Source organism: Budorcas taxicolor, chromosome X, assembly GCF_023091745.1.
Source record: "Budorcas taxicolor isolate Tak-1 chromosome X, Takin1.1, whole genome shotgun sequence".
Classification (NCBI taxonomy): domain Eukaryota; kingdom Metazoa; phylum Chordata; class Mammalia; order Artiodactyla; family Bovidae; genus Budorcas; species Budorcas taxicolor.
Window position 1 is genome coordinate 58,252,854 of NC_068935.1, and position 24,124 is coordinate 58,276,977.

Sequence of the window (24,124 nt, forward strand, 5' to 3'; positions counted from 1 at the left end):
GTGCCACCTGGGAAGCCCTGGTGGCAGTGTTTTCCGATAACTCTTTCTCTGGGGTTTCCTTGGCCTTCTTACGCAGAGTATGCTGAGTGCACCTACAGTAAAGTGATAAGGCAGTGTTGCCTGCAAGGGCCCCTCAGCAGCTGCTGTGAAGGCTGTTTGCCCCTGCACGACATGGTCCCAGACTCAGAAATACCTTTAACATTCAGTTTCAACTTTTTTTTTTTCCTTTTTTCATTGCCAGTTGTCACTTATACATGTTCACAGTGGGCCTGCCCCATCCCAACTTTCAGATTTATTGCTGCTGGTCAGATGTAGGCTTACATTTCATCATCTTGGATATTTTGCTTATCCCGAAGTCATTTACCTGGCATCTTGCATTATTGAAAGCACAAGGCAAGAGCCTGAAAGCAAAACAAGTCCTGAAGCAACTCACCTAGATGTGGTAGTTTCCTAAACAAACCCTGTAATGTCTCTCTACATGGGCGTGTGTATGGAGCTCCATTCACAATTATTTGCTCACAGATCATGCACCTGACACCTTTACTCCTGGGGAGCCCCTTGCCCCTTGTGTATTTTTGGACCAGCTATTTGTTACTGCTGTTGATTTGGGTTTAGGTAATGAAAATGATTTTGAAATTTTCCATAAAGCAATCATGCAGTGAAATCAAGCAATAGATTAGGAATTAGAAGAAAATGTTTAGTAAATTCAGCCCACATATGAATATCTTTTTGTATTATCCTTACCTTTATATTTCTGCTATCCTTCATGTATAATTCAGAGTTGAATACATGCATAAAATGAAGTATTTCCATGTATACATTTAGCCTGAAACAGATATGATATAACATTAAAATGAGGTATTTAGAACAGATATTTTAAGGTATATAAAATGCATAAAATGAATACCTTTATCATATTAACTCTAAAGCTCATTTTTGTAGCAGTAGAATTATTGAATGCCTTTTTAAGACTCAGGAAATTTGCCTGTGTGTCTAGTCTGTTTAGGAATGAAAGGAAGGGAAATATTATGGGAAAAAAAAACCTAGGCTTGAAAAATCTGTGCATCAGTCTTTAAAAACCACATTCAGGGTCCCCTCCTCTCTCAGCTGTGTCTTTCTAGCCATCTGTATCCATGGCAACAGTCTGTATGTTGTACTAGGTAACTTGGGTTGTTCTTTTCTGTTGAGAAGAACTGAAAAGAAAACTTCAAAACTAATCCAAATTGGAGATTTTGAACTTTTGGTAACTCAATCTGTGCTTGACTAATAGATTTTTACCCTTCTGACTTCTCTTTGAACCTAATTGTTTTGCCCTTATGGATATTTAGAAATTTACAACCCCAAATGTAACAAGCATTTTAAATTAAACAAACAAACAAAACCCAGAGGCAGACAAGATCCAGCACCCTGTGATGAATTAAAGTGGGGCTGTATTAATGTCTGTTTTGGCAGAAACTTTGGCAATGAATTATTACTTTTTCTGTGTATCATCTTCAGTTATTTAAAAAAGGAACTCCAGCATTCGGAATGTCTTTGAAAAATCAGTAAGTGTTTACAAACCACATGTCACGTGTCCATGGGAAGGTGATGTGTGTCGTTGTGTGAGAGGCTTGCAGAGCTAGTTCACAGTGGAACAGGCATACTCCTGTTGTGACCTCTGATTGCAGCTGCAAGGTGTTATTCCCTGAAATGTGACCCATGTGCGTGTATATTCGTTAGCTGATAGCTATTTAAAAACAACAAAGTGAATATTTGTTGTCTACTACTGATGCTATTTGTAGCAAGCTTTAAAAACACATTACTGTTTAAATAAATAACAATTTCTCACCTGGAGTCTGTGGAGATCAAGGCCTCTGGCTTGTACATAGGTCTCCAGATTTGAAGTTCAAGTGGTAGGTAGCCTTACTTCTACTGCAGGAAACCTTCTCTGTGACTAACCCTGGGAAAGAACTGTAGGATGTATTGGCCCTTCTATCCCGAGCTATAAATTGTTGTAAATAAAAAGAGAAGAGGTTTTCTGTGGCAGTGGCAGGCATGTGGTTTGTCTGTCCTCGGCTTTGACTGTTTACTTACCTTGTGAGTTTACATATTCATATGTTTTTATGATGTTAATTGGCATCCTTCCATTTTTTCTTGCGTTCTTTGCAGGTTCCTGAATGATTTAACCTTTTCTTTAAAGGCCAGGGGCCATGTGTTCCATGGCATTTTCAAACATTAAGCAGAAATCAGCCCAGTTCCTAAACAAAATTGTAGCATTTCTTTTTGTCTTTGTGGAAAACAGGCATCTTCACGACCCTGTGAAGGGGAAGTGACGCCCACCCTGGCAGGTTGATGCTGGCAGGCCCCACGGCAGGTGGCGGCCATCTCATCTCCTCTTGAAACCTTTTGTCCTTCGAGGACCAACCACGTGCAGCACTGTCCCTGATGTTTTTGCATAGCACCTGGACAGTCACAGGACACTAGAAAAGGTTCAGGCTTTGAAATCAGATGACTTAAATTCTACTGCTTACCTCTGACTTTGGGGGTAGTTAAATAGCATCTGTTTTCATTTGCAAAATTGAGATAGTAATACCTGTCTTGTAGCATTGTTGTAACAATTAGGTACAATGATGTAAAGCAAGAATCACCATATCTGGGATGTCAGAAAGGCTCATTAAATGGTGGGTGGTGTTAGCTGTTATAGAGCCCAGCTCCTTTTAATCTTAGGAGACCTCAGTAGTAGTATCTCCTGTTCTTCAAGAGACAACATTGAGGCTCAGAGAGGTTAAGTGCTTTGCCACAGGTTGCACAGCAAAGAGGGGCTGAAGCTGAGTTATCAACCTGGGTCTGTCTCTAAAACCTGTCTTTTTTCTCTAGCTCATCGTGTCCCATGTGAGCCTGCCCTTGGAGTACTGTTAAAATCAGATAGAAGATGAGAACCATTCAGAACCAGCTCTTGCCTTTCCAGATCCAGAAGAAGAGCTAGTAATTAGGGAACATTTTGAAAATGATTTTTTCTTGCAAATACAGATTCCCAGGAAATTGCCAGCTCCCCATCATTTTTTTCCAGCTCAGAGTGTGACTAATATTGTTGAGGCCTAGTGTCAGATAGGAAGTCGAGTCACATCAATTATTAAATCAAAGTTACAAAGTTTTAGGTTAAGATTTGGAGGACTAATAACCTTTGAAATATTTGTCTAAGTAATGGAAGAAATAGAAAACCCAACTTACTGTTTTGTGTATCTTGTTTCTTAGGCAACAGGAGGAGGATATGAAAGTGATGATGTGTATCATAACGCCGAACTTTTCTTCTTAGACATTCATAACATTCATGTTATGCGGGAATCTTTGAAAAAAGTCAAAGACATTGTTTATCCTAATGTGGAAGAATCTCATTGGTTGTCCAGTTTGGAATCTACTCATTGGCTGGAACATATCAAGGCAAGTATAAATTTTGAAAAAAAGATGTATATATATAAAAAGAAAATAATTGTTCAGTGAAACAGGAAATTGTTTTAATTCCTTAAATTGAAAAAAAAATTGAACAGTGAGAAAAAAATATTTGTTGTATAGGGCCGACAGTTTGTGTTTCTTTACAATTTGCTTACCTAAAGTAAAGATATTCTTGAGAGTTTGTGGAGATGTCACTTTCCAACTCATCAATAGCGAGTAGTTGAGCCTTTCCCCCAGGTTTATGTAACCATTACTGCATACGACCTTCAAGAACCTGGAGCAATTGTTTTTATTAAAACTAATCTCAGTGGACTTAATTTAAAGAATGAGTTTCGTGTTTTTATTATAGTCAATCCTTCGTCTTGATAGAGGCATCAAAAACCTCCATTCTTTTAAAAGAACTTGAAACTATGTGAGGAAACTAACAACTTTAGAAACTTCAATTTATTTCTGTAAACAAACAAGGGACTTCACTTGTGGTCCAGTGGTTAGGGGGTCTGTGCTTCCACTGCAGAGGGTGCAGGTTTGATCCCTGGTTGGGGAGCTTATATATGTGTTTGTGTTCTCCCTAAGTTTATATGTTGATACCCTGACCCCCAGTACCTTAGGGTGTGACCTTATTTGGAAAGAGGGTCATTGTAGATGTGATTGGTTATGACAGGTTCGTACTGGGGTAGTGTGGACCCTTAATTCGATAAGGCTGGTGTCCTTATGAAAAGGGGAGATTCGACACAGAGACATGCTCAGAAAGATACCATCTGAAGATTGGAATTATGCTGCCAGAAGGCAGGAACTACCAGAAACTTCGAGACAAGCGTGGAACAGGTCCTTCCCTAGAGCCTTCAGAGGGAGCATGACCCTGCCCACACCTTGATCTTGGACTTCTAACTTCCAGACCTAAGAGATGATACATTTCTGCCATTTAAGCCCCCAGTCTGTGTAACACTATTACAATAGCCCTAGTGAACTTGTATAATCATATATGTGAAAGAAGGTTTGACGTAGTTTGGCTTTGTGTCTGTTTGTCTTGTTTTTCAATACCTACTTACCTCAGTTCCCCTGATGGTGAAGAATATGCCTGTAGTGTGGGAGACGTGGGTTTGATCCCAGGGTCAGGAAGATCCCTTGGAGAAGGGAATGGCAACCCATTCCAGTAGTCTTGCCTGGAGAATTCACGGACAGGGCAGTCTGGCGGGCTATAGGCCATGGGGTCACAAAGAGTTGGACACGACTGAGTGACTAACACTTTTCACTTTCACTTTGTCTTTGAAGTTAGTTTCTGCAGAGGAAAAGCAACAAACCTTGTAGTTCCTGGCCTTCCATTTTCAGAACCTTTTCCGTTCTAGACGTTAAGAGTTATTTTAAAGCAGGACTTTTTACTAGGGTTAAAGGCTTTAAGTTCAAATTTAAGCAGTCCCTTCCAGCTGGCCATTTACTCACATGTTTTTCTTTGCCAGCTTGTTTTGACGGGAGCCATCCAGGTCGCAGACAGGGTTTCCTCGGGGAAGAGCTCGGTGGTGGTGCACTGCAGTGATGGTTGGGACAGGACAGCCCAGCTGACGTCCCTGGCCATGCTGATGTTGGACAGTTTCTACCGGAGCATCGAGGGCTTTGAAATATTGGTCCAAAAAGAATGGATCAGTTTTGGACATAAATTCGCATCTGTAAGTAAACAAAACTAATTTTTAAATTATCTGTGGGAACACATGTAAGAATTAAAGATTTTAAAATTAAAAAAATAAAAAACTATTAAAAAATAAGCAAGGTAACAATAAAAAAAAAAAGAAAAGAAAACTAAAAAAATAAAATAAATAAATAAATAAATAAATAATATGGTCATTACCACCTGGGATTTAAAAAAAACTAGTTTGTGAAACCACTGATTTCCTTTTAAAAAGAAAATCTGAGTAGTAGTATAAAAAAAACACTCTGCAGGTTTGAAAATGTGTGGCGCTTTGGGTTTAGCCAGTCTTTTCAGGAGACATGTTCATCCATCTGTGCCATTTACAGTTTCACTTGAAAGTGATATGGAAAGTGTTTCAGTTGAAATTGTACAAAAGAAGGAAGATACTCCTTTCTCAACTAATGTTATAACTACTAGAGCCAAATATTTGTAGATATGCTAGACTTTTTGTTGAGGCTTTTGCTATTTTCTGATAGATATTTTGAAGACCAAGAGAACCTATTAAAATGTCTGTTTGCAGGTCTGGTTTCCAGACACCTTTTGAATAAGCATTTTGAACAAGTTCCACGGATGGTTCTCCTGAAGTGAACCCATAAACCATTTTAGAAACACTGCTGTGTAGCCTTGTAGCCTGCATCTAAATTTCATAAGTACTGTGAACAGCATTGTTAAGTAGAAAGAATCATTGTTAATGGTGAAGTTTTTGACTTGTTTTCGAGAAAGAACTTTTTTAAAAAGAATGTTTTAATTATAATAATCACACCCTTTTGGATATGGTTTCAAGATTTGAAACTTTCAGATTGGTCCCTTAGCAACTGGTAACAGTTTGCAAGGTGATCTGCTCCAGTCTACTTGCAGTTGCACAAAATTCTGATCAGATAAAATAGTTGTAATGTTCACGTAGGATCATGATGCTTTCTCAGTTTGTATTGATATTTTATAAAAATTTATCTCCCTAATTTCCATTGTTTTGAAACCTTACATTATTTTCTTTATTGCCATGGGGAAAAATACTATTCACTCTCTGAGAAACTTGGTATTTGGAAGGCAGATTACTGAGTTGTGACTGTCACATTTTGTGGGTTATACCTTTCTCAGTTTTAAAACAAATCATCAATTCCTTTCAGAGAATAGGTCATGGTGATAAAAACCACGCCGACGCTGACCGATCTCCTATTTTTCTCCAATTTATTGATTGTGTATGGCAGATGTCAAAGCAGGTAAGAGATATATTGGATGAAAATACATTTAACTTCATCTTTAAATATCTTATACAATATCTGGGATTTGTGTCAGAGTAACACAGGGTAGAGTTAGAGATACAACAAGTTTGGCCATGTGCAAATAATTCTGGACACCAGGTGATTGGTACATGGGATTCACTTTTTAAATCCTCACTACTATTTATATTGACTGGAATTTTTCATAATAAAGTTTTTAAAATTTAATATTTAACTACACTCTCTCTGCTAATGGAAGAGCAGTGCAATTGAAACCACCAGCCATCTTTTCCAATTTATCCTATGCTGGTGTTTGTGTATGGGCATGTCTGCTCCCTTAGACTGCTATAAATAACTAAATCACCTCAAATATCCTGTACGCTCAGGAGAACCCAGAAAATGGGCTTGTTTTCCCTTTTTGACTCATTATTCCTTTACTTGATGCTCATTTATGCTCTCCAGCCCTGGGCAGAGCACCAACAGATGAGCCGTAGGGCGCTGCAGACCTCAGCCTCAGCTGTCCCCCCAGAACAATTATGCACCTCTTCTGAGCTCTATGAGATCAGCCTCAGGTTTTCATGTGTTCCTTACCCATTTGTTTCTGTCTAGTTCCCTACAGCTTTCGAATTCAATGAACGGTTTTTGATTACAATTTTGGATCATCTGTATAGCTGCCGCTTTGGTACGTTCTTATACAACTGTGAATCTGCTCGTGAGAAACAGGTGAGTGAAAAATGCTCATCTTTTTAGTTAAAGGGTCACCAAAATGTGTCTAGTCTGCCATGAAATACAAATAATTTGATAGCTTGGCTTGTGGTGAATGCAGAGTGTCTCATTTTGTACCCCACGCTTTTTCACTTCAACCAGAGGTTATTGAGTTTGTGGTATGGCCTTCATGAGTAAGATGTTGACTTTTCCCTCAGAGAGTAAGAATTTTTTTGTTGAGGTATAGATGATTTACAATACTATGTAAGTTTCAGTATGTAACACAGTGATTCAATAGTTTTATAGATTATACTCCATTTAAAGTTCAGTTCAGTTTAGTCGCTCAGTCATATCTGACTCTTTGCGACCCCATGGACTGCAGCATGGGGTCCACCAGGCTTCCCTGTCCATCACCAACTCCCAGAGCTTACTCAAACTCATGTCCATTGAGTTGGTGATGCCATCCAACCATCTCATCCTCAGTTGTCCCCTTCCCTCCCGCCTTCAGTCTTTCCCAGCATCAGGGTCTTTTCAAATGAGTCAATTCTTTGCATCAGGTGGCCAAAGTATTGGTATTTCAGCTTCAGCTCATTAAAGTTATTATGAAATAATGGCTATATTTCCCAATGCTATATATCCTTGTAGCTTATTTAGTTTGTACCTGTTACTCCCCTACCCCTCTACTGCCCCTCCCACCTTCCCTCTCCCCACTAGTAATCACTAGTATGTTCTCTATATTGGTGAGTCTGTTTCTGTGTTACTACATTTCTTCACTTGTATTATAGATTCTTCATATAAGTGAAAACATACAGTATTTCTCTTTCTCATTTCACTAAACATAATCATCCCCTCCAGGTTCAGCCATGTTGCTGCAATTGACAGCACTTGATTCTTTATGGCTGAGTAGTAGTCCATTGTATATACATGGCACATCTTATTTGCCCATTCACCTGTTGATAGACACTTAGATGGCTTACATATCTTGGCTATTGGAGTAAGCATGGCTATTAAAGGCGTGCAAGGTCACCCTCCCAAAACGCCATAAAAATGTCAGTAAGGGAAAATTTTTAAAAGGTATTAACCCACAAGAACAGGGGGAAATAAGAAAGGAGACACAGCAACAAACTTGGAAGCTGGAAAGATAGTAGATAAGTGGGAAATAACTTCACTTGAGAATCTCATACCAGCAGTAGGGAAGGCAAGAACCAGTCCACTTTGCATCGCAGGAACCCCAGATGACTCAGGGCTTCTGGGGCAAAGGGGGAGGGATGAGATACCCTGAAGGTGTGTTTAGAATAAGCAGGCAGCTTTCCTGGATCACCCCCACCCATCTCTGGAGTTGAGGACAGAGGTTTCTTCTCGAAAAAGAGTGGTAGGTCTCCAGGTGTCATCAGGGGTTGAGTGAATGGAACAGCTGGCCTGCGAGGGCCTCCACCCATGTCCCCTGCTGACTCCTTACATCCTGGCAGCAGGTCCTTATCTTTCAGGTAGAAGCCTTCTCTGTTGGCAAGGAAGGAGAGAGAAGGGAACCCTTGGATGTTGCTGGTGGGGGTGTAAAATATCATGAGAGCCAGCATTTCTACTCCCGGGTATGTACCCAAGAGGGAGGAAAACAGGGGTAAGGCAAAAACTTAGTGCAGGGCAGCCCTACTCATAATAGCTAAAAGGCCTCAACAACCCCATCATCCGTCAGCTGATGAACAGACAAACTAAATGTGGTCTCTCCATTCAATGGAATATTATCCAGCCATCAGAAGGAATGGAGTTCTCACCCACATCACAAGAGGATGACCCTTGAAAATATGCTTACTGAAAGGAGTCAGACATAAAAAGGCACATACGATATGATTACATTTATCTGAAATGTCTAGAAAATCAAGTCCATAGAAACAGAAAGCAGACTAGTGGTTGACAGGGGGCTGAGGGAGGGGAGCATGGGGAGTTCCTTCTTAGTGTGTACTGGCCTTCCTTTGGGCATGATGAAAATGTCTTAGCACTTGACAGAGGTGGTGGTTGCACACCACGAAGAAAGTACTAAAAGCATTTTAGTACTAAAAGTCTACCACTGTAGACTAAAATGATGAATTTTATGGTATATGAACTACACTGAACTTTTAAAAAACAGAAAGAATCTTCTCTGGAGAAAGTGACTAGCCCAAGAAGAGGGACCTCAGGATTTGCTGAGTCATAGCACTCTAAACCCTAAACATGGATCTCATCAAAGCTACAGTATATATTGGGGGTTCCCAGGCAGGGCAGAGGGTGTGAGCACAGCAGCGTGGGGTGGGAGCCGTTCTCCCTGTGACAGTGCCAAGAGTCAATGCCTGTAAATGTGTAGTCAACAAGTAGCAAGAGGATAGTTTTCTCCAAGATGTGGAGGTAAGTACCAAATAACCAGATACATTTAAAAAGTCAAACACAGTTGTTTGGGGGAGAAAGGTGAGAGACTGCTTTTTCCATAACAAACCTTGTCTAGCTGTTTGACTTTAAGTCAACTGTGTGCATGTATAAAAATAAAAACAAGCATGCAAATAAAGACAAGGCAGTGTAGATTGTGGTGGAGAAAGCAATGGCACCCCAGTCCTTTACTCTTGCCTGGAAAACCCCATGGACACAGGAGCCTGGTGGGCTGCAGTCCATGGGGTTGCTAAGAGTTGCACACGACTGAGCGACTTCACTTTCACTTTTCACTTTCATGCATTGGAGAAGGAAATGGCAACCCACTCCAGTGTTCTTGCCTGGAGAATCCCAGGGACGGGGGAGCCTGGTGGGCTGCCGTCTATGGGGTCGCACAGAGTCGGACACGACTGAAGTGACTTAGCAGCAGCAGCAGCAGTAGTGTAGACTGTGGCATCCAAAAGGGTCAAAACAAGTTTTAGGTGGATCCCAAGAAGGAAAAATTATGCTGCTGTTATTACTATTCACATTCATAAAATCTGTATGTTCAAGGGATTTCTTTAGTCACTTATTTCAAGCTGTTCTTTTCAGCTTCCACTTTTATCTTATTGGTCCTTTCTTCTTGATTTTTAAAAAAAATTTACATATTTTTTAATTGAAGGATAATTGCTTTACAGAATTTTGTTGTTCTCTGTCAAATATCACCATGAATTAGCCATAGGTGTACATATGTCCCTTCCCTCTTGAACCTCTCATCACCAGGAAGAGTTTCCAGTTCTGCCTTCAATAGTTTTAATACTTGCCTTTTTATTTCCCAAGTTTTGATTTTCCTCTATTTATGGTCAGAACGTAAAAAAAAAAAAAACAAAAAAAAAACAAGACCCTATAATTGAAAATCAGTGAAGATATGAACATCTGTATGAAATGATGGGTACCAGATGGAAAAAGTGAAGCTTCACTGAAGTCGGGTATCCAGGTGTTTCAAATATCTGGATATTGGCATGATGCATTAAACCTCTGGATGTTTTATTAACCTAACTATCTAGATGCAAACTGTCAAGTAGACCCAGGTTAAGATTTTGTAGTTTGAACAAACACAAAAATGGAAAAAGTCAGTGAGATCTTGTGATAATTTTTCCTGCTGCTGAATTCAAAAGAGCATGGTGCCCATCTGTTCGTGAATGTTTTCCCAGCCAGGAATAGTTTTCTTAGGTCAGTGAATTGCATTTAATGTTACAGCATCCTGCCCCTCTCTCTTCCGGCAGAAACAGAGGCTCTTGAGCCATTATGTATGCAAATATCGGGAAGTGGTGCTCACCACTCCAGGCACAGGAGGCTTTTTGAGCTATTATGGGGATAATGTACGTGTGTGATTCAAGTTGACGCTCAGCTGTATCGCCGCAGCCTGAAAAATGGTTTGTGTACTGGGGTGTGTTTTTACTTAGGCTTTCCACTTTCTCTTTCATCTAGAAAGTTACAGAAAGAACCGTTTCTTTATGGTCACTGATCAACAGTAATAAAGACAAATTCAAAAATCCCTTCTACACTAAGGAAATCAATCGAGTGTTATATCCAGTTGCCAGTATGCGTCACTTGGAACTTTGGGTGAATTACTATATTAGATGGAACCCCAGAATCAAGCAACAAGTAAGTGAAGTAGCATTGTGAATATAGTGATGTCGAATGAGTACTAGCTTGGGACTTTGATAATGTTATGTAGCAGTTATTTAAAAATATTATGAAAGGAAAAATAGAGTAAAAAAATGGCACTTGCTTTTAATCCCAACTTCAGTTAAAAACTGTTTTTAATGCCTAAACCATTTATTTTGATTGCTGTTGAACTAATATTTTCCTGCCAATATGAGTAATGCAGTTTTTAAAAACTAAAATCTAAGCTAATTTTTTATTGGAGTATAGTTGCTTTACAATGTTGCGTTAGTTTCTCTGTACAGCAAAGTGATTCAGCTATGTGTATACGTGTGCTGTGCTTAGAAGCTCAGTCATGTGTGACTCTTTGCAACCCCATGGACTGCAGTCCACCAGGCTCCTCTGTCCATGGGGATTCTCTAGGCAAGAACACTAGAGTGGGTTGCCATGGCCTCCTCCAGGGGATCTTCCCGACCCAGGGATCAAACCCAGGTCTCCCACATTGCAGTCAGCTCCTTTACTGTCTGAGCCACCAGGGAAGACCAAGAATACTGGAGTGGGTAGCCTGTCCCTTCTCCAGGGGATCTTCCTGACTCAGGAATCGAACTGGCGTCTCCTACATTGCAGGCGGATTCTCTACCACCTGAGGTACCAGGAAGCCCATATGTATACATATATCCCCTATTTTTCAGATTTCCTTCCCATTCAGGTCACCACAGAGCATTGAGTAGAGTTCCCTGTGCTATACAGTCAGTTCTCATTAGTTATCTATTTTGTACATAGTAGTATATGCATGTCAGTCCCAATCTCACAATCCATTCCACCCCTGTCCCCCACCTTGGTATCCATAAGTTTGTTCTCTATATCTGTGTCTCTATTTCTGCTTTGCATATAAGTTCATCTATAATCTCTGGAAAATTTCTGAGTTTTCATAGTCAAGGATTTCTTTTAATGACTAAAAGGTGTTACACCTCATAAGAAGGTTCTTTCCAGAAACTAGACTGAGATGATCCTTCAAGGAAAAGAAACATTTTCTATTATCTAGTCACATGTATGTTACTTGTCAACTAATATCAGAATGCTTTTTACCGAAAGTCTTTACTTCTAAAATAAAGATAATTGATCTGTCAAAGGATAGTACAGTCAATTGGCCATTTATCAGTCAAACATGGAAATGGTGATTTTTGAAGCAAAAGACTCCACATTTTATTAAAGGCACAGTCAGGCTTTCTCCCACTCCTACTGCATCCAAGATCAGAAGGAAAGTCCAGCCTATTTCTGAGGGCTCAGCAGTATATCCATTGAGCGATTTGTTCTAAGCACTGTAAATATTAAGTATTTGTGATCACTCTTTTTAAAGGTTTGCACACTTTCCTGCGGTTAGGATGGTTGAATACCTGTTCTCCCAGGCCAGTCTTACATAAGTGTCAGCTTTAATCCCACTACACATAGTCAGGCAATAAAAGGGCCTGGTGCTCAGTCTGACTCTGGATTGTTTATTCCACTCAGGCAGCTGGCTACACGCCAGTGTGTGTAACCTGTTCCCACCAGGGAGATGCACGTTTAAGCTGGCCCTCTTGTTTCAAGGTCTCTGCTTGCTTGCCTGAAAGCCTTTTGCAGTTTCATGATGGTTGAAATGTATGATTTTTTGGAAAGTGACAGATTCCAGGGCTTGAGAACATTCACTTGTTTAGTTTAGGATTTGAGAAGTACATAGAGGGAGTGTATTTAGCTGTAGTTCGAGCATGTGGAACATCAAATAAAGAGGAAATAGGAATTTTCCCAAGATTCTAAGCACTGTTACACAGGACATATTTCTTTGCTGGTTAAAAAATACTGTATAGATGAGCCCTGTTTGTCCTATAAATTTTACCTTTTCTGTATTTATCATGGCTTAAAAAAAAAATAACTGTTGGTGATTAGAAAATGTTGATAGTTTCTGTACAGATTCTGTAGTCTCTTCTCCTCATCCATCTGTACTTAGAGAAGCTCTTGAAATTCCGTGCATTTAGAGCAATTCACTTATGACATACAAAGGTAATGACAATTGTGTGACAAGTCAGGTTTTCAGCGACATCACTGGAAGAACTTACTGTGATGTGTCTCTCCCCCTTACTCTCCCAGAACTGAGCCAAATGGAACTGAGCCAGGTAGAAGTGAACATTTCTTTGATTGAGGTTTTTATTTTGAGACAGTGATTGGTCTGTATTATGATCTGTGAGATTTACTCCAAGAAAATAACTCACCCTTCCTATATAGATTTTCTGAATGTCAAGGGTCCTATACACATCTTTATGTCATTCAGCACCTTGGATTTTCATCTGCCAAATACCATGCATCAGGCACTGGGGGGACCCAGAGATTAAGAAGAGCTGGTCTCTGTCCACAAGGAGCTCCCAGACTGCAGGGGCGCCCAGGAACAGAAGTTGATGATCAAGCTCGAGGAGAAATGTGAACTAAGTGCATAACATTTCCCAAAAGATCTTATGCAGAACAGTATTTCATACAGAAATAGATTACAATCCAGTCACACAGGACTTTTCAAATTCTATAATGTAAACCTAAAAGAATATACTTAACTACTGAAATTGTTCTTCAGTTGTGTGGCCCAGTTGGTATACAGGCAGTTGTTGAATGCCAGGGGCATTCACAGCACTATGGTAAACTATTGGTGTGGAAAAATGTAGAAACATATCCAGCCTCTCCCCATAGTGAGCTATTCCCCGAGAAGAAGGCAGGGCTAACATGCTTTTTTAAAAGCGGAATCCACTGGCCTTTGCTACAACCTCAAAACTGAGAGTTGATGGCAAGACCAATTCTTATATTTGACAAACTGTGAAGAAGCAAATTTGGTACTTTTATTTAATATGAGGAAGTTTCTCAGGCCAAAAGCCAATGGAGAATTTAGTCCCGTAAACCTAAGTGAGACCTTCAGCTGCTGGTATGTTGCATATTGTCCTTTGGGGACGTCTGCACTCCACGTGGCTCTGAACCAGGGTTGCCCCAAGCAGATCCTATTTTACTTAGGATGACAACAAGGACAGATCTTCACAGGCTTACCTGGGTGGGGTTTAAGTCATTTCTGATAGAAAAGTTAGAAAGGAATATGAATATGAAAATCTTTTGAAGCCTAAAATACCTGTGTAGCCACTGACTGCCTGTGCCTGGCATGCTCCTTACTTCATACTTCATTCCCCGAGGGACACGTCGAGGTGTGGGATTTACAGTCACTTCACTATGAATTTCATTTCTCGCTGTTCTGTCCTGTGATATGCTGTCACAAATGGACTCTTTCCTTCTATTATATGCCTAAATTGGTTCTCTTTGTCCCTAGGCTAATGACTGCTAGACATCTTTTGTATCCACTACCAGACTGAATGATCTTTTTATTTCTAATAGTTTTCTAACTCTACAGCCTTGTCCATCATTGACAAAAATGATTGTTTTACCTCTCATTTCTTTTTCTTGTCTTGCTGGCACAATAACAAATAGATTCTAGTAGTCATATGGAAAAGAGAAGTTTTAAGAATAGCCAAGAGCATTTTGGAGAAGAGTGTTGAGGAAACCCTTGCCCCGCCACATGTTAGGAGTTATTTGAAGCAGAACAGAGCCCAGAAACAGAGACCGGAGATGCGGAGGCTGGGGAGGGGGAAGAATGGACCATTGATGGTAAATGTTTAGTGGTCTATGGTCCTGGCACAGCAAACGGAGTGCACGTGGAGTCCTCTTCTGCAAACCTGCTGCTCCTACCAGCATCTCAGTGCTTGGCAGCTCCATCCTACACGCCCTGGCCAGAAACCTGAATGTCATCCTTTTCCCCCACTTTAAAAACCAGCCTTATTGAGGTATAATTGATTCATAATAATCTGCACATGTTCAAAGTGTGCAGTGCGGTAGGTGTTCATATGTGTCTGTACACGTGAGACTCTGACCACATTAGAGGTCGTGCACACACCCATCCCCATCAAACACTCCTGTCCCTGTAGGTGAGCTTCCATTTACCACACAATCATCCTCGCCTTCCCTGCTCTCTCGCCACTTGTCCCAGGCTGTCAGGAGAACTTGCAGGGCTTCCAGCCTCCTCACTGATGCCTCTTTCTCACACACCCTGCTTTGGCCACGCTGGGCTCCTTGCTCGGCCTTGAGACCCTCAGCCGTCTGCCTGGCCACCTCCCTTCCCTCCCCGCAGCCCCCCCAAGAGTCGCCTTGTCAAGGTGCCTCACCCCGACCACCCCAATAAGAGTGTCATCCACCCCCATGTGTTCCTGTCCCTCCCGCCATGCTTTACTTTTCCACATCCTGTGGACCTCCCAGGGTCATCGTTGTTTTTGCTGTTTGTCTCCCCCTGCTGGAAGAGAAACACCACAGAAGTGGACGTTTTGGCCTCCTTTAGGTGGCGCTAGTGGTAAAGAACCCACCTGGGAATGCAGGAGACATAAGAGACCTGGGTTTGATCCCTGGGTCAGGAGGATGCCCTGGAGGAGGGCATGGCAACCTACTCCAGTATTCTTGCCTGGAGAGTCCCATGGACAGAGGAGCCTGGTGGGCTGTACAGTCCCTGGGGTCACAAAGAGTCAGACACGACTGAGCACGCACATTCACTGCTGAATCCTGAGCCCCTGGAGCAGTGTCCAGCTCTCAGTGGAGCATATACAGGAGCAGAGAAAAACAGGCAAAGGATATTAAGGGGCAGTACACAGCACTTACTGGGCATCAGTCACTCTACACGCATTCCTGTTCGAACAGAGCCATACAGTAAAAAGAACAGGGGCTCACAGGAAGGACGGGGCTAGGAGGGAAGAGGAGACTTCTCCAAACCCTGCCCCTTTGTAAGCAGAATGCTGAGGAGAGCACCAATCAGGTCTTGGCAGGCTGTAGTAGGTTGAATGGGGGCCCCCAAAACACACATCCACTTGGAACCTGTGAATGTGACCTTGGAAAAAGGTGCGCTTGAGTTCAGAATATCAAGATGAGATCCTCCTATATTTATTCAGGCCCTAAATCCGAGGATAGGTGTCCTCATAAGAGAAAAGAGAGGAAGGTTTGAAAGCCAGACACATACACGAGATGAGGCTGTGTAAAAACAGAATGATTGCATTGCTGCGGCCATAAGCCAAGGAAGCCTGGAGCCGCCAGCAGCTGGTAGAGGCAATGAAGTCTCCTCCCCTAGAGTCTGGCAGCCACAGGAAATGAATACAGTCTTAGCTCCTGCTGTCTTCTCTGATGCAAGTCCCAAAGAGCACTACAAGTCAGATCTAGGGTGTAGCCTTCTTCATCAGCATAGTGTCTTCATGGCTTCCTCATTGGTACTTGCAGCTTCAGCACGCAGCTTGAAGTGAAAGTGAAAGTTGCTCAGTCGTGTCCAACTCTTTGCAACCCCGCGGACTGTATAGTCCATGGAATTCTCCAGGCCAGAATACTGGAGTGGGTAGCCTTTCCCTTCTCCAGGGTATCTTCCCAACCTAGGGGTCGAACCCAGGCCTCACACATTGCAGGCGGATTCTTTACCAGCTGAGCCACCAGGGAACCCCAAGAATATTGGAGTGGGTAGCCTATCCCTTCTCCAGGGGATCTTCCCGACCCAGGAATCAAACTGGGGTCTCCTATGTTGCAGGCGGATTCTTTACCAACTGAACTATAATGCAGTGGAAAGCAGGATAGTTCTAGAAGCCACTAGCCATAAAGAAAGGCACTTCAGTAGACTTTTGGCAGACTGGAGATTCACACTAGGCGGCTCGTTGGGGCCAGTGTTCTCTGCTATACATTAATATGGACAGTAGAATGGTAAAAGTTGTGTTAGGGCACAGTGATACAAACTAAACCTACCATGAGATACCAAGTTATACTCATCAAATTGGCAAAAACTATTTCTTTTACATTGCCAAGCACTGGTGACCAGGAACCGCCAGGCACCACTAGTAAGACGGTAAGATTATCTCCTCCCCTCAGAGAACAGTCGGACTGCATGTGGTCAAGTGGAACCGCTCATACTGTCCTCTTCAGCAGTTCCTTCCCCACCCACCAGAACAATTCATTCAGGTAACATTCATATACTTGCCTGAGGAGACGCCATGGCCCAGCATCACATGTAATACTGGTGATGCTATCCCCCTATGGGGGATGGATAGAGCAGCCGTGGTTTATGTATTCCATGGAACTCAACTGAGATCCAGTTCAGAAACATAGTGGCAGATCAAAATGTAGATTGAGAACTAGAGAAAACTGTTGAGGTCCAGTTTTACCAAGTAGAAAAGAATGGTGTATTTTGTTTCTGGATACTCACTTAGAGAAAAAGGGTTGCAAGTCTGCACAGGAAGGAAGCCTGCACCCCAGCCTGAGAAGGGTTGTTGCCTCTCAGAGTGCAGCGGGGACAGGTGACACAGCAGCCCGGACCTATGCCTGGATAGATGCATTTTAAAAAGATGGTGACGCATGTGTGTGGAACTGTGTGTGTGAGTTATTTCTTGGTGGCAGATAGCTGGATATCTTTTTATTATCATGAATCTTTGTGCTTTCCCCTATTTGCAAATTGTGCAGTATTGAAGGAAATGATGTCTATTAACCCCCAATGACAGGGTTTGTTCAGAAAGCAGCAGCTGCAGCAGATGGGGGGCACAGGTGTGTCTTGGTGGCAGAAAGCACTCACATCTTTCCTTCTGTCCAGCAGCCAAACCCAGTGGAGCAGCGTTACATGGAACTCTTGGCCCTACGCGATGAGTACATCAAGCGCCTTGACGAATTGCAGCTTGCCAACTCTGCCAAGCTTTCCGATCCCTCGGCCTCACCTTCTAGCCCTTCACAAATGATGCCCCATGTGCAGACTCACTTCTAATAAAGAAAAAAGCAGACTTTTCATTTGGGGCCTCTGTACAAAGTAGGTTAAACTATTTGCCTCCATTTAGAACTTGAACTAACATAATCTTAAACTCTTGAATATGTGCCTTCTAGAATACATATTGCAAGAAAACTACAGTGTCTACACGGCAATCGGAAGAAAGGAGCCCAGATGGGGTTTTGGAAAATCCTGATACCTTCCAAAAGTGGTTTTTGAAAGATAATATTTAAATCATATTTACCTCTTCAACCTCTTCAGAAATATTATGTGTACAATATGTACTTTGTGGGCCTCATTGGAACAACGACATTTTTAACTAAAGGGGGAAAATGTATGTTTATGAGATGGATTTTCCTCAGACTGCTTATAATAGTTGCTTTGGGTGATCTAAAGTGAACCTAAATGTGAAAGATGTGTGTTCCTGCCAAAACCAAATTGAGCTCAGCTTCCGAGGCATGATCCAAAAACAAGGTGTTTAAATAATTGCCAAATTTCACACCATCATATGTGTGATGACTTGAGAAATAGCTGTGTAGATGAGTTTTCCATTATTTTGAAATTTTGGAATATGAAGTATTTTCCCCTAATTTCCAAGAGAAGCATATTTTTATATATATAAAAAAAGATAGGGCCCAGTTAAATATGATTTGATTATTTTTAACATTGCCACTTCTGTTTCCTAAGTTCTTTCATGAGCTTGCCTAGAATTCTGACCTGTTATCAGGTGGTGGAAAGCCCTTCTCTAGCACTGTTTGAAGATGGTGGATGCATTATGCTGCTTACGTGAATGTTTTCGCAAATGTTGCTCTAGTCAAACTAGCTTATCTGCCAAAGTGTCGGGTTGACCATCTTGGATGTGTGAGCTGTCCCTAGAGCAGCAGCCTCTGAAATAAAAGCCGCAGATGTACATTTGTTGAGCGTATTCTTGAAAGTATGGTGTTTATGAATTTCAATGGTGTTTGACACCCTTTCCCACCCAGGAGTGCATAAAAACTGGTTCTACAGATTTTTACTTGAAGTACCCAGCGGTTTGCTTTTTCAGGTTTTTTTTCTTTTTTTGTAGCATTAAATGCAATTTCAAATGCAGTTCTATTTGATATTTGAACTAATTCATTTAGTCAGTATATTTGTAAAAGTTAAGGCTAGAGTTAAAAAGCAATTAATGTGTTTTACAATGATTTGTAAAGGTCTATTTATAGCTAATATGGTTTTGTTTTCAATGAATTAAGAGAGATTAAATATATCTTTGTAAATTATTTTATGTCATAGCTTAATGGTTTACCAAATAAGACATCTCAAATGCAGTAGTTTAAATGTATAAATTTTGTATGTATAAGAAATTTTATTAGAACAGTTTCTTGCTTTTTGTAAACGCTGTAAATATTTCATAAATTAACAAAGTGTCACTCCATAAAAAGAAAAAAAAAAAGCTAATACTAATAGCTGAAAGGATTTTGTGAAATTTCATGACAACTGTTTCATGGCAATAATGACTAAAGACCTGCTGTAATAAATATATTAACTAAACATTGCACTCTATTCCCAGGGCTGTAACTTTGTAGTGTATGTGTCTTAAATGTGCATGTTGCCCATCTTATTTGCTTTTCCTGAATCTATTTCACATGCTCTTTATCTTACTAGCAACCTTGTATAGGGCTCTCCCCAAATCCCAACAATATTGGAAATTTAAGTACATTAACAATGCAGATTTTAAGCCACAAGTGCCTTTATTTGGGGCTTCCCTGGTGGCTCAGACAGTAAAGAATCCGCCTGCAATGCAGGAGACCTGGGTTCGATCCCTGTGTTGGGAAGATCCCCTGGAGGAGGGCATGGCAACCCACTCCAGTATTCTTGCCTAGTGAATCCCCATGGACAGAGGAGCCTGACAGGCTCCATGGGGTCACAAAGAGTTGGACACAACTGAGCAACTAAGCACAGCACAACACAATGACCTGTGTTTTTTTTAATTTATTTTGTTAAGTATAGTTGATTTACAATGTTGTATTAATTTCTTCTGTATGGCAAAGTGATTCAGTTATACATATATATTTTTCCTATTCTTTTGCATTATGGTATAGTATGGATATTGAATATAGTTTACTATGCTATACAATAGGACCTTGTTGTTTATCCCTTCTATACATAGCAGTTTGCATCTGCAAATCCCAAACTCCCACTCCCATCTCTCCCCCACTCCCCTGCCCCTTGGCCACCACAAGTCTGTTCTCTGTGTCAAACCACAGCTGTCTTTATTAACATAAGGATAGCTTTCACAAAAGTGCTGGGTTGCAGAGACGTGAGACTGTAGACTCTGGATGGAGAATGTAGCAGTTGATATTAAGGGAGATTGAGAGACTGAAATAAGTCATACTCAAAGTCTCTTTAGGTAAGAAATATGAAAATTCTTCAGATGCTGCCAACTGGAAATTGTTTATGTATGCATGTGCTAAGAATACTAAATAGTTATAATAGTTCACTTACCATTTAAAAAATCTGAATAGGACTCTTAAAAGAGTAAGTATCTCACTTAAAACTATGAGTAGGTTTACTCATAGAACTCTGCAGGTTCTTCTTCAGGCACAGTTGTGTTTCACCCTCACTGTGCCCTCACGGCCATCAGTGTTCTCTTGTCCCTGTTGTTCAGCCGAGGAGAGCACCGTGGATGCTGGGCTTCACCCACGTGCCCAAAGTTCCAGAACACTGAAACAGATGTATGCAGGCACCAAACTGAGTGCTACCTCTCTTGGATTCCCACTGAATAGCTTTAGCTCTGCCTTCTGGAATGAAATAGAATAAACTCTTCTGGGGCAGACCTTCAAGTAATTGGAATCATACATATTTTTGATAATACAACAGGTTTTATCTAACTATAGTCATGGTATTTCTGATTTATTTGTGATAAGACAGCAAAGCTCCTCCTTATGCGTTTGGGATAGAATGATACTCAAAAGTTGGAAAATCCATTGACCAATATCTCCTTACTTGCAGTCCTCTCTACAGAATGCAGCTGTCACTCATGTGCACAGCTCATGTGGCTTTTGGGAGCTTTAGGCAAAGGTGTGTGTGTGTGTGTGCTAAATCACTTCAGTTGTGTCTGATTCTGTGTGATCCCATGGACTGTAGCTCACCAGGCTCCTCTGTCCATGGAATTCTCCAGGCAAGAATACTGAAGTGGGTAGCCATTTCCTTCTCCAGGGGAATCTTCCTGACCCAGGGATCAAACCCATGTCTCTTACATCTCCTACGTTGGCAGGTGGGTTCTTTACCACTAGGGCCATCTGGCAGGACTATTATAAAGGGAATGTTCTTAAAATACAGGGATTTATTAGAGTATATACACCTAGGACTAGAGGATATAGTTACTGATGGCTATTAAAGTAAATTCTGGGGACACTCAAAGGAAAGAAATGTATGCAGCAAATAAGAACATGAGGATTAGTGCATTCAAGGGAAAACCTAATGGTTGAAATAGACTGCAGTTGAATTCTTTTAGGTTTACAGAATCTCTAAAGCATACTGCTGGACAGAATACCAATTTTTGAAATAAGAGTCTGATACTCTGACACTTATTGGTAGATTTATAACTTAGTTAAAGAATTATTAATAAAGTCTGCTCTTTGCACAGCACAATCTCCCTGCACGCTCCTGGTCAAAATGTTTAGACATGACCATTAAGATGTAGCAGTTTGTTTTCCTAGTAGCTGCAGACAACATGGCTTATTCCTTTACAATGGTCATTATGTATGTGCTTTCGAAATGGACTGTTCCACAGTGCAGCCCACATAAATTACAAAAGAAGGTTGTTCATCTCATTTCGGGTGCTTTATGTCACAAACATGTATTAGAAAGAACCCAGGTCGGGCCATGTGGGGACCTGGGTTTCCGTCTGGGCTGTGGACCTGCTTCTTGGATAGAAGATGTGAGGTCCTACCAGCCCCCAGATGCCATGGATCTGGAGGCCTGCAAGGAGGCCTTAGTGTCCATCTGCTCAGTGAGGATAGGGACTGCTTATGCTAGAAGATTCCTTACAAGGCACATAGCCCTTTTCAGAAACACACTTTCATCACCTAGCACATACAATATTTATGGCACAGGAGGGCATTGGCCCCATGTATTAGCTTCCCATTTCCACTGTGAGAAATCACCACAAACTTAGTGGTGATTTATTATCTTCCACACACATTTCTTCTCTTACAGTTCTGGAGGTCAGAGGGCTGAAGTTAGCCTCCCTGGCCTAAAGTCAAGGTGTCAGCAGGGCTGCGTTCCTCTGGCCGCTCTAGGGGAGAGTCCTTGCCTTGCCTCTTCCAGCCTCTAGTGGCCACCTTCCTCTGGCAACTAATGCCCAGTGCCTTCAAATCTCTCAACTCTGACTCTTCGCCTCACTTGTTGACATGTAAAGGACCCCGGTGGTTTTATTAGGCCTCTCTGGATGACCTAGGCTGCTCTTCCCACATCAGAGTCAGAGAATCGGCAATCTTCATGCCCCCTTGCTGCGTAAGGTAACATGGGCAAGGTTCTAGGTATTAGGAAGCTGTGATACTGCTACACAGCCCAGTCCCTGGTGGCAGGTGGCAGGTGGGCCTGCAAGCCTTGAGAGGTCAGACACACTGTACTGTTACTAGCTCCACAGTGATTCACAATTGGGTAAATGAGTAGCTCAAGTCATTTAGTTACATTGTAGGCAAAATTTAGACTTTGGGTTGCCTCTGACTTTATTCCCTATTTCTATCCTCCTCTCTCCAACTCCCTTGGCCCCTGAATGGGAGAAAGGGAGCTAAGTATCCGGGGCATATGTGCCAAACTCGGTACTATCTAGCCTCCCCACAACATAAAATTGATAGGGTTGGTTTTTAAGGGTTTTTAAAAAAATCATTTTAGAGATGCGAGAGAGAACCAGAAGTGTGTGTGTGTGTTTTTTTTAAGACAATATTTTATTTTTTGGCTGCACCACACAGCATGCAGGATCTTAGTTCCGCAACCAGGGATTGAACCCATGGCCCTTGCAGTGGAAGCACGGAGTCTTAGCCATTGGACCACCAGGAAAGTCCAAGACAATATTTTAGATAGTATTTATCAACAAATACTGTCTCCTATGACCCAGACCTGTGTCAGCTGACCTTTGTTGGGAAACAAAAATGAATAAAACAGTGGCCTCCTTCCAGGAATGTCTGGCCTAGTGGGAAGACAGTCCAGTTAACTGGTAATTCCCAGGCAGGGTGCAACCTGCTTCAATAGAGGCAGATGGAGGGGAGCGGCTTTAGGGCCAAGATAGGGGATCAAGGAGGAATTTCTTGGGAATGCAGTCAAGAACCAAGTCTTCTTAGTTAAGTAGGAGTTTGGTCATATCTCATCAGGGAAATGTACATTTGAACCTCAGTGATACCACCCCACACCCATGTGTTGGCAAAACTTTGAAAAGTCTGGCAATCCCAAGCATTGACCAGATGGGCCAATAGGAACTCTCATAGACTGCTTTGAAGATGATTGGCATTATCTGGTAAATATTAATATTTAGTAACACACTTTAGTCCTAGGCTTCTTTAGGAACTCTCAAAAATAACTTTAAAAATAAAATGAACACACAGTTTAAAAAAAGCAAAGATAGAAAGCCCTCAGTGGGAACCAACAGAAACAACAGACAGCAGGAGAGAACCTGTCAGGCTGCAGATCACTCAGGTAGTCAGGTACAAGCAGTGGTGTGCTGAATGGATTCCTCTTTGGCCTGATTCTCCTTGAAGAGTATGAGACTTAGGATATGTTTAAAATGTCACCATTTTCTTCCTGACAAAGCTCAGAGCAGATAGGGTAGGATGCCCATACCTCCTCTTAACAAAGTACTGGACTGAAAGTGGGTGTCTTAGCTCAGGCTGCCATAACAAAATACTAGAGACTGGGTGCCTTAAACAATGAGCACTTATTTTCTTACAGTTCTGGAGCCTGGCAAGTCCCAAGATCAAGATTCTGGCAAGGTTGAGATAATTGGGACAGCTTTTTTCCTGGCTTTCAGAGAGCTGCCTTCATGCTATGTTCTCAAATGGCCTTTCCTCAGTGCGTCCTTGCAGGGAGAGTCCAAGCTCTCTGGCATCTTTCCTTAGAAAGGCACAATCCAAACATTTTAGGGCACCAGCCTTATGACCTAATCACCTCCCAAAGGCCTCATCTCCAAATACCTCAATACCAGTTTGATGGTTAGGGCTTCAACAT

General features: G+C 41.6%; 1 protein-coding gene across 1 annotated transcript in view; it reads left to right on the forward strand.

Moving 5' to 3' along the window:
* MTM1 (myotubularin 1) overlaps positions 1-19,095 on the forward strand; it is a 66,882-nt gene extending 47,787 nt beyond the window's left edge. Inside the window, exons 9-14 of the mRNA XM_052663014.1 lie at positions 3,235-3,420; positions 4,890-5,096; positions 6,244-6,336; positions 6,946-7,059; positions 10,909-11,085; positions 17,753-19,095. Coding sequence (XP_052518974.1) covers positions 3,235-3,420; positions 4,890-5,096; positions 6,244-6,336; positions 6,946-7,059; positions 10,909-11,085; positions 17,753-17,917 — 942 coding nt within the window. The 3' untranslated portion in view covers positions 17,918-19,095. The remainder of the gene's footprint in view (positions 1-3,234; positions 3,421-4,889; positions 5,097-6,243; positions 6,337-6,945; positions 7,060-10,908; positions 11,086-17,752) is intronic.
* The last annotated feature ends 5,029 nt before the right edge of the window (positions 19,096-24,124 follow it).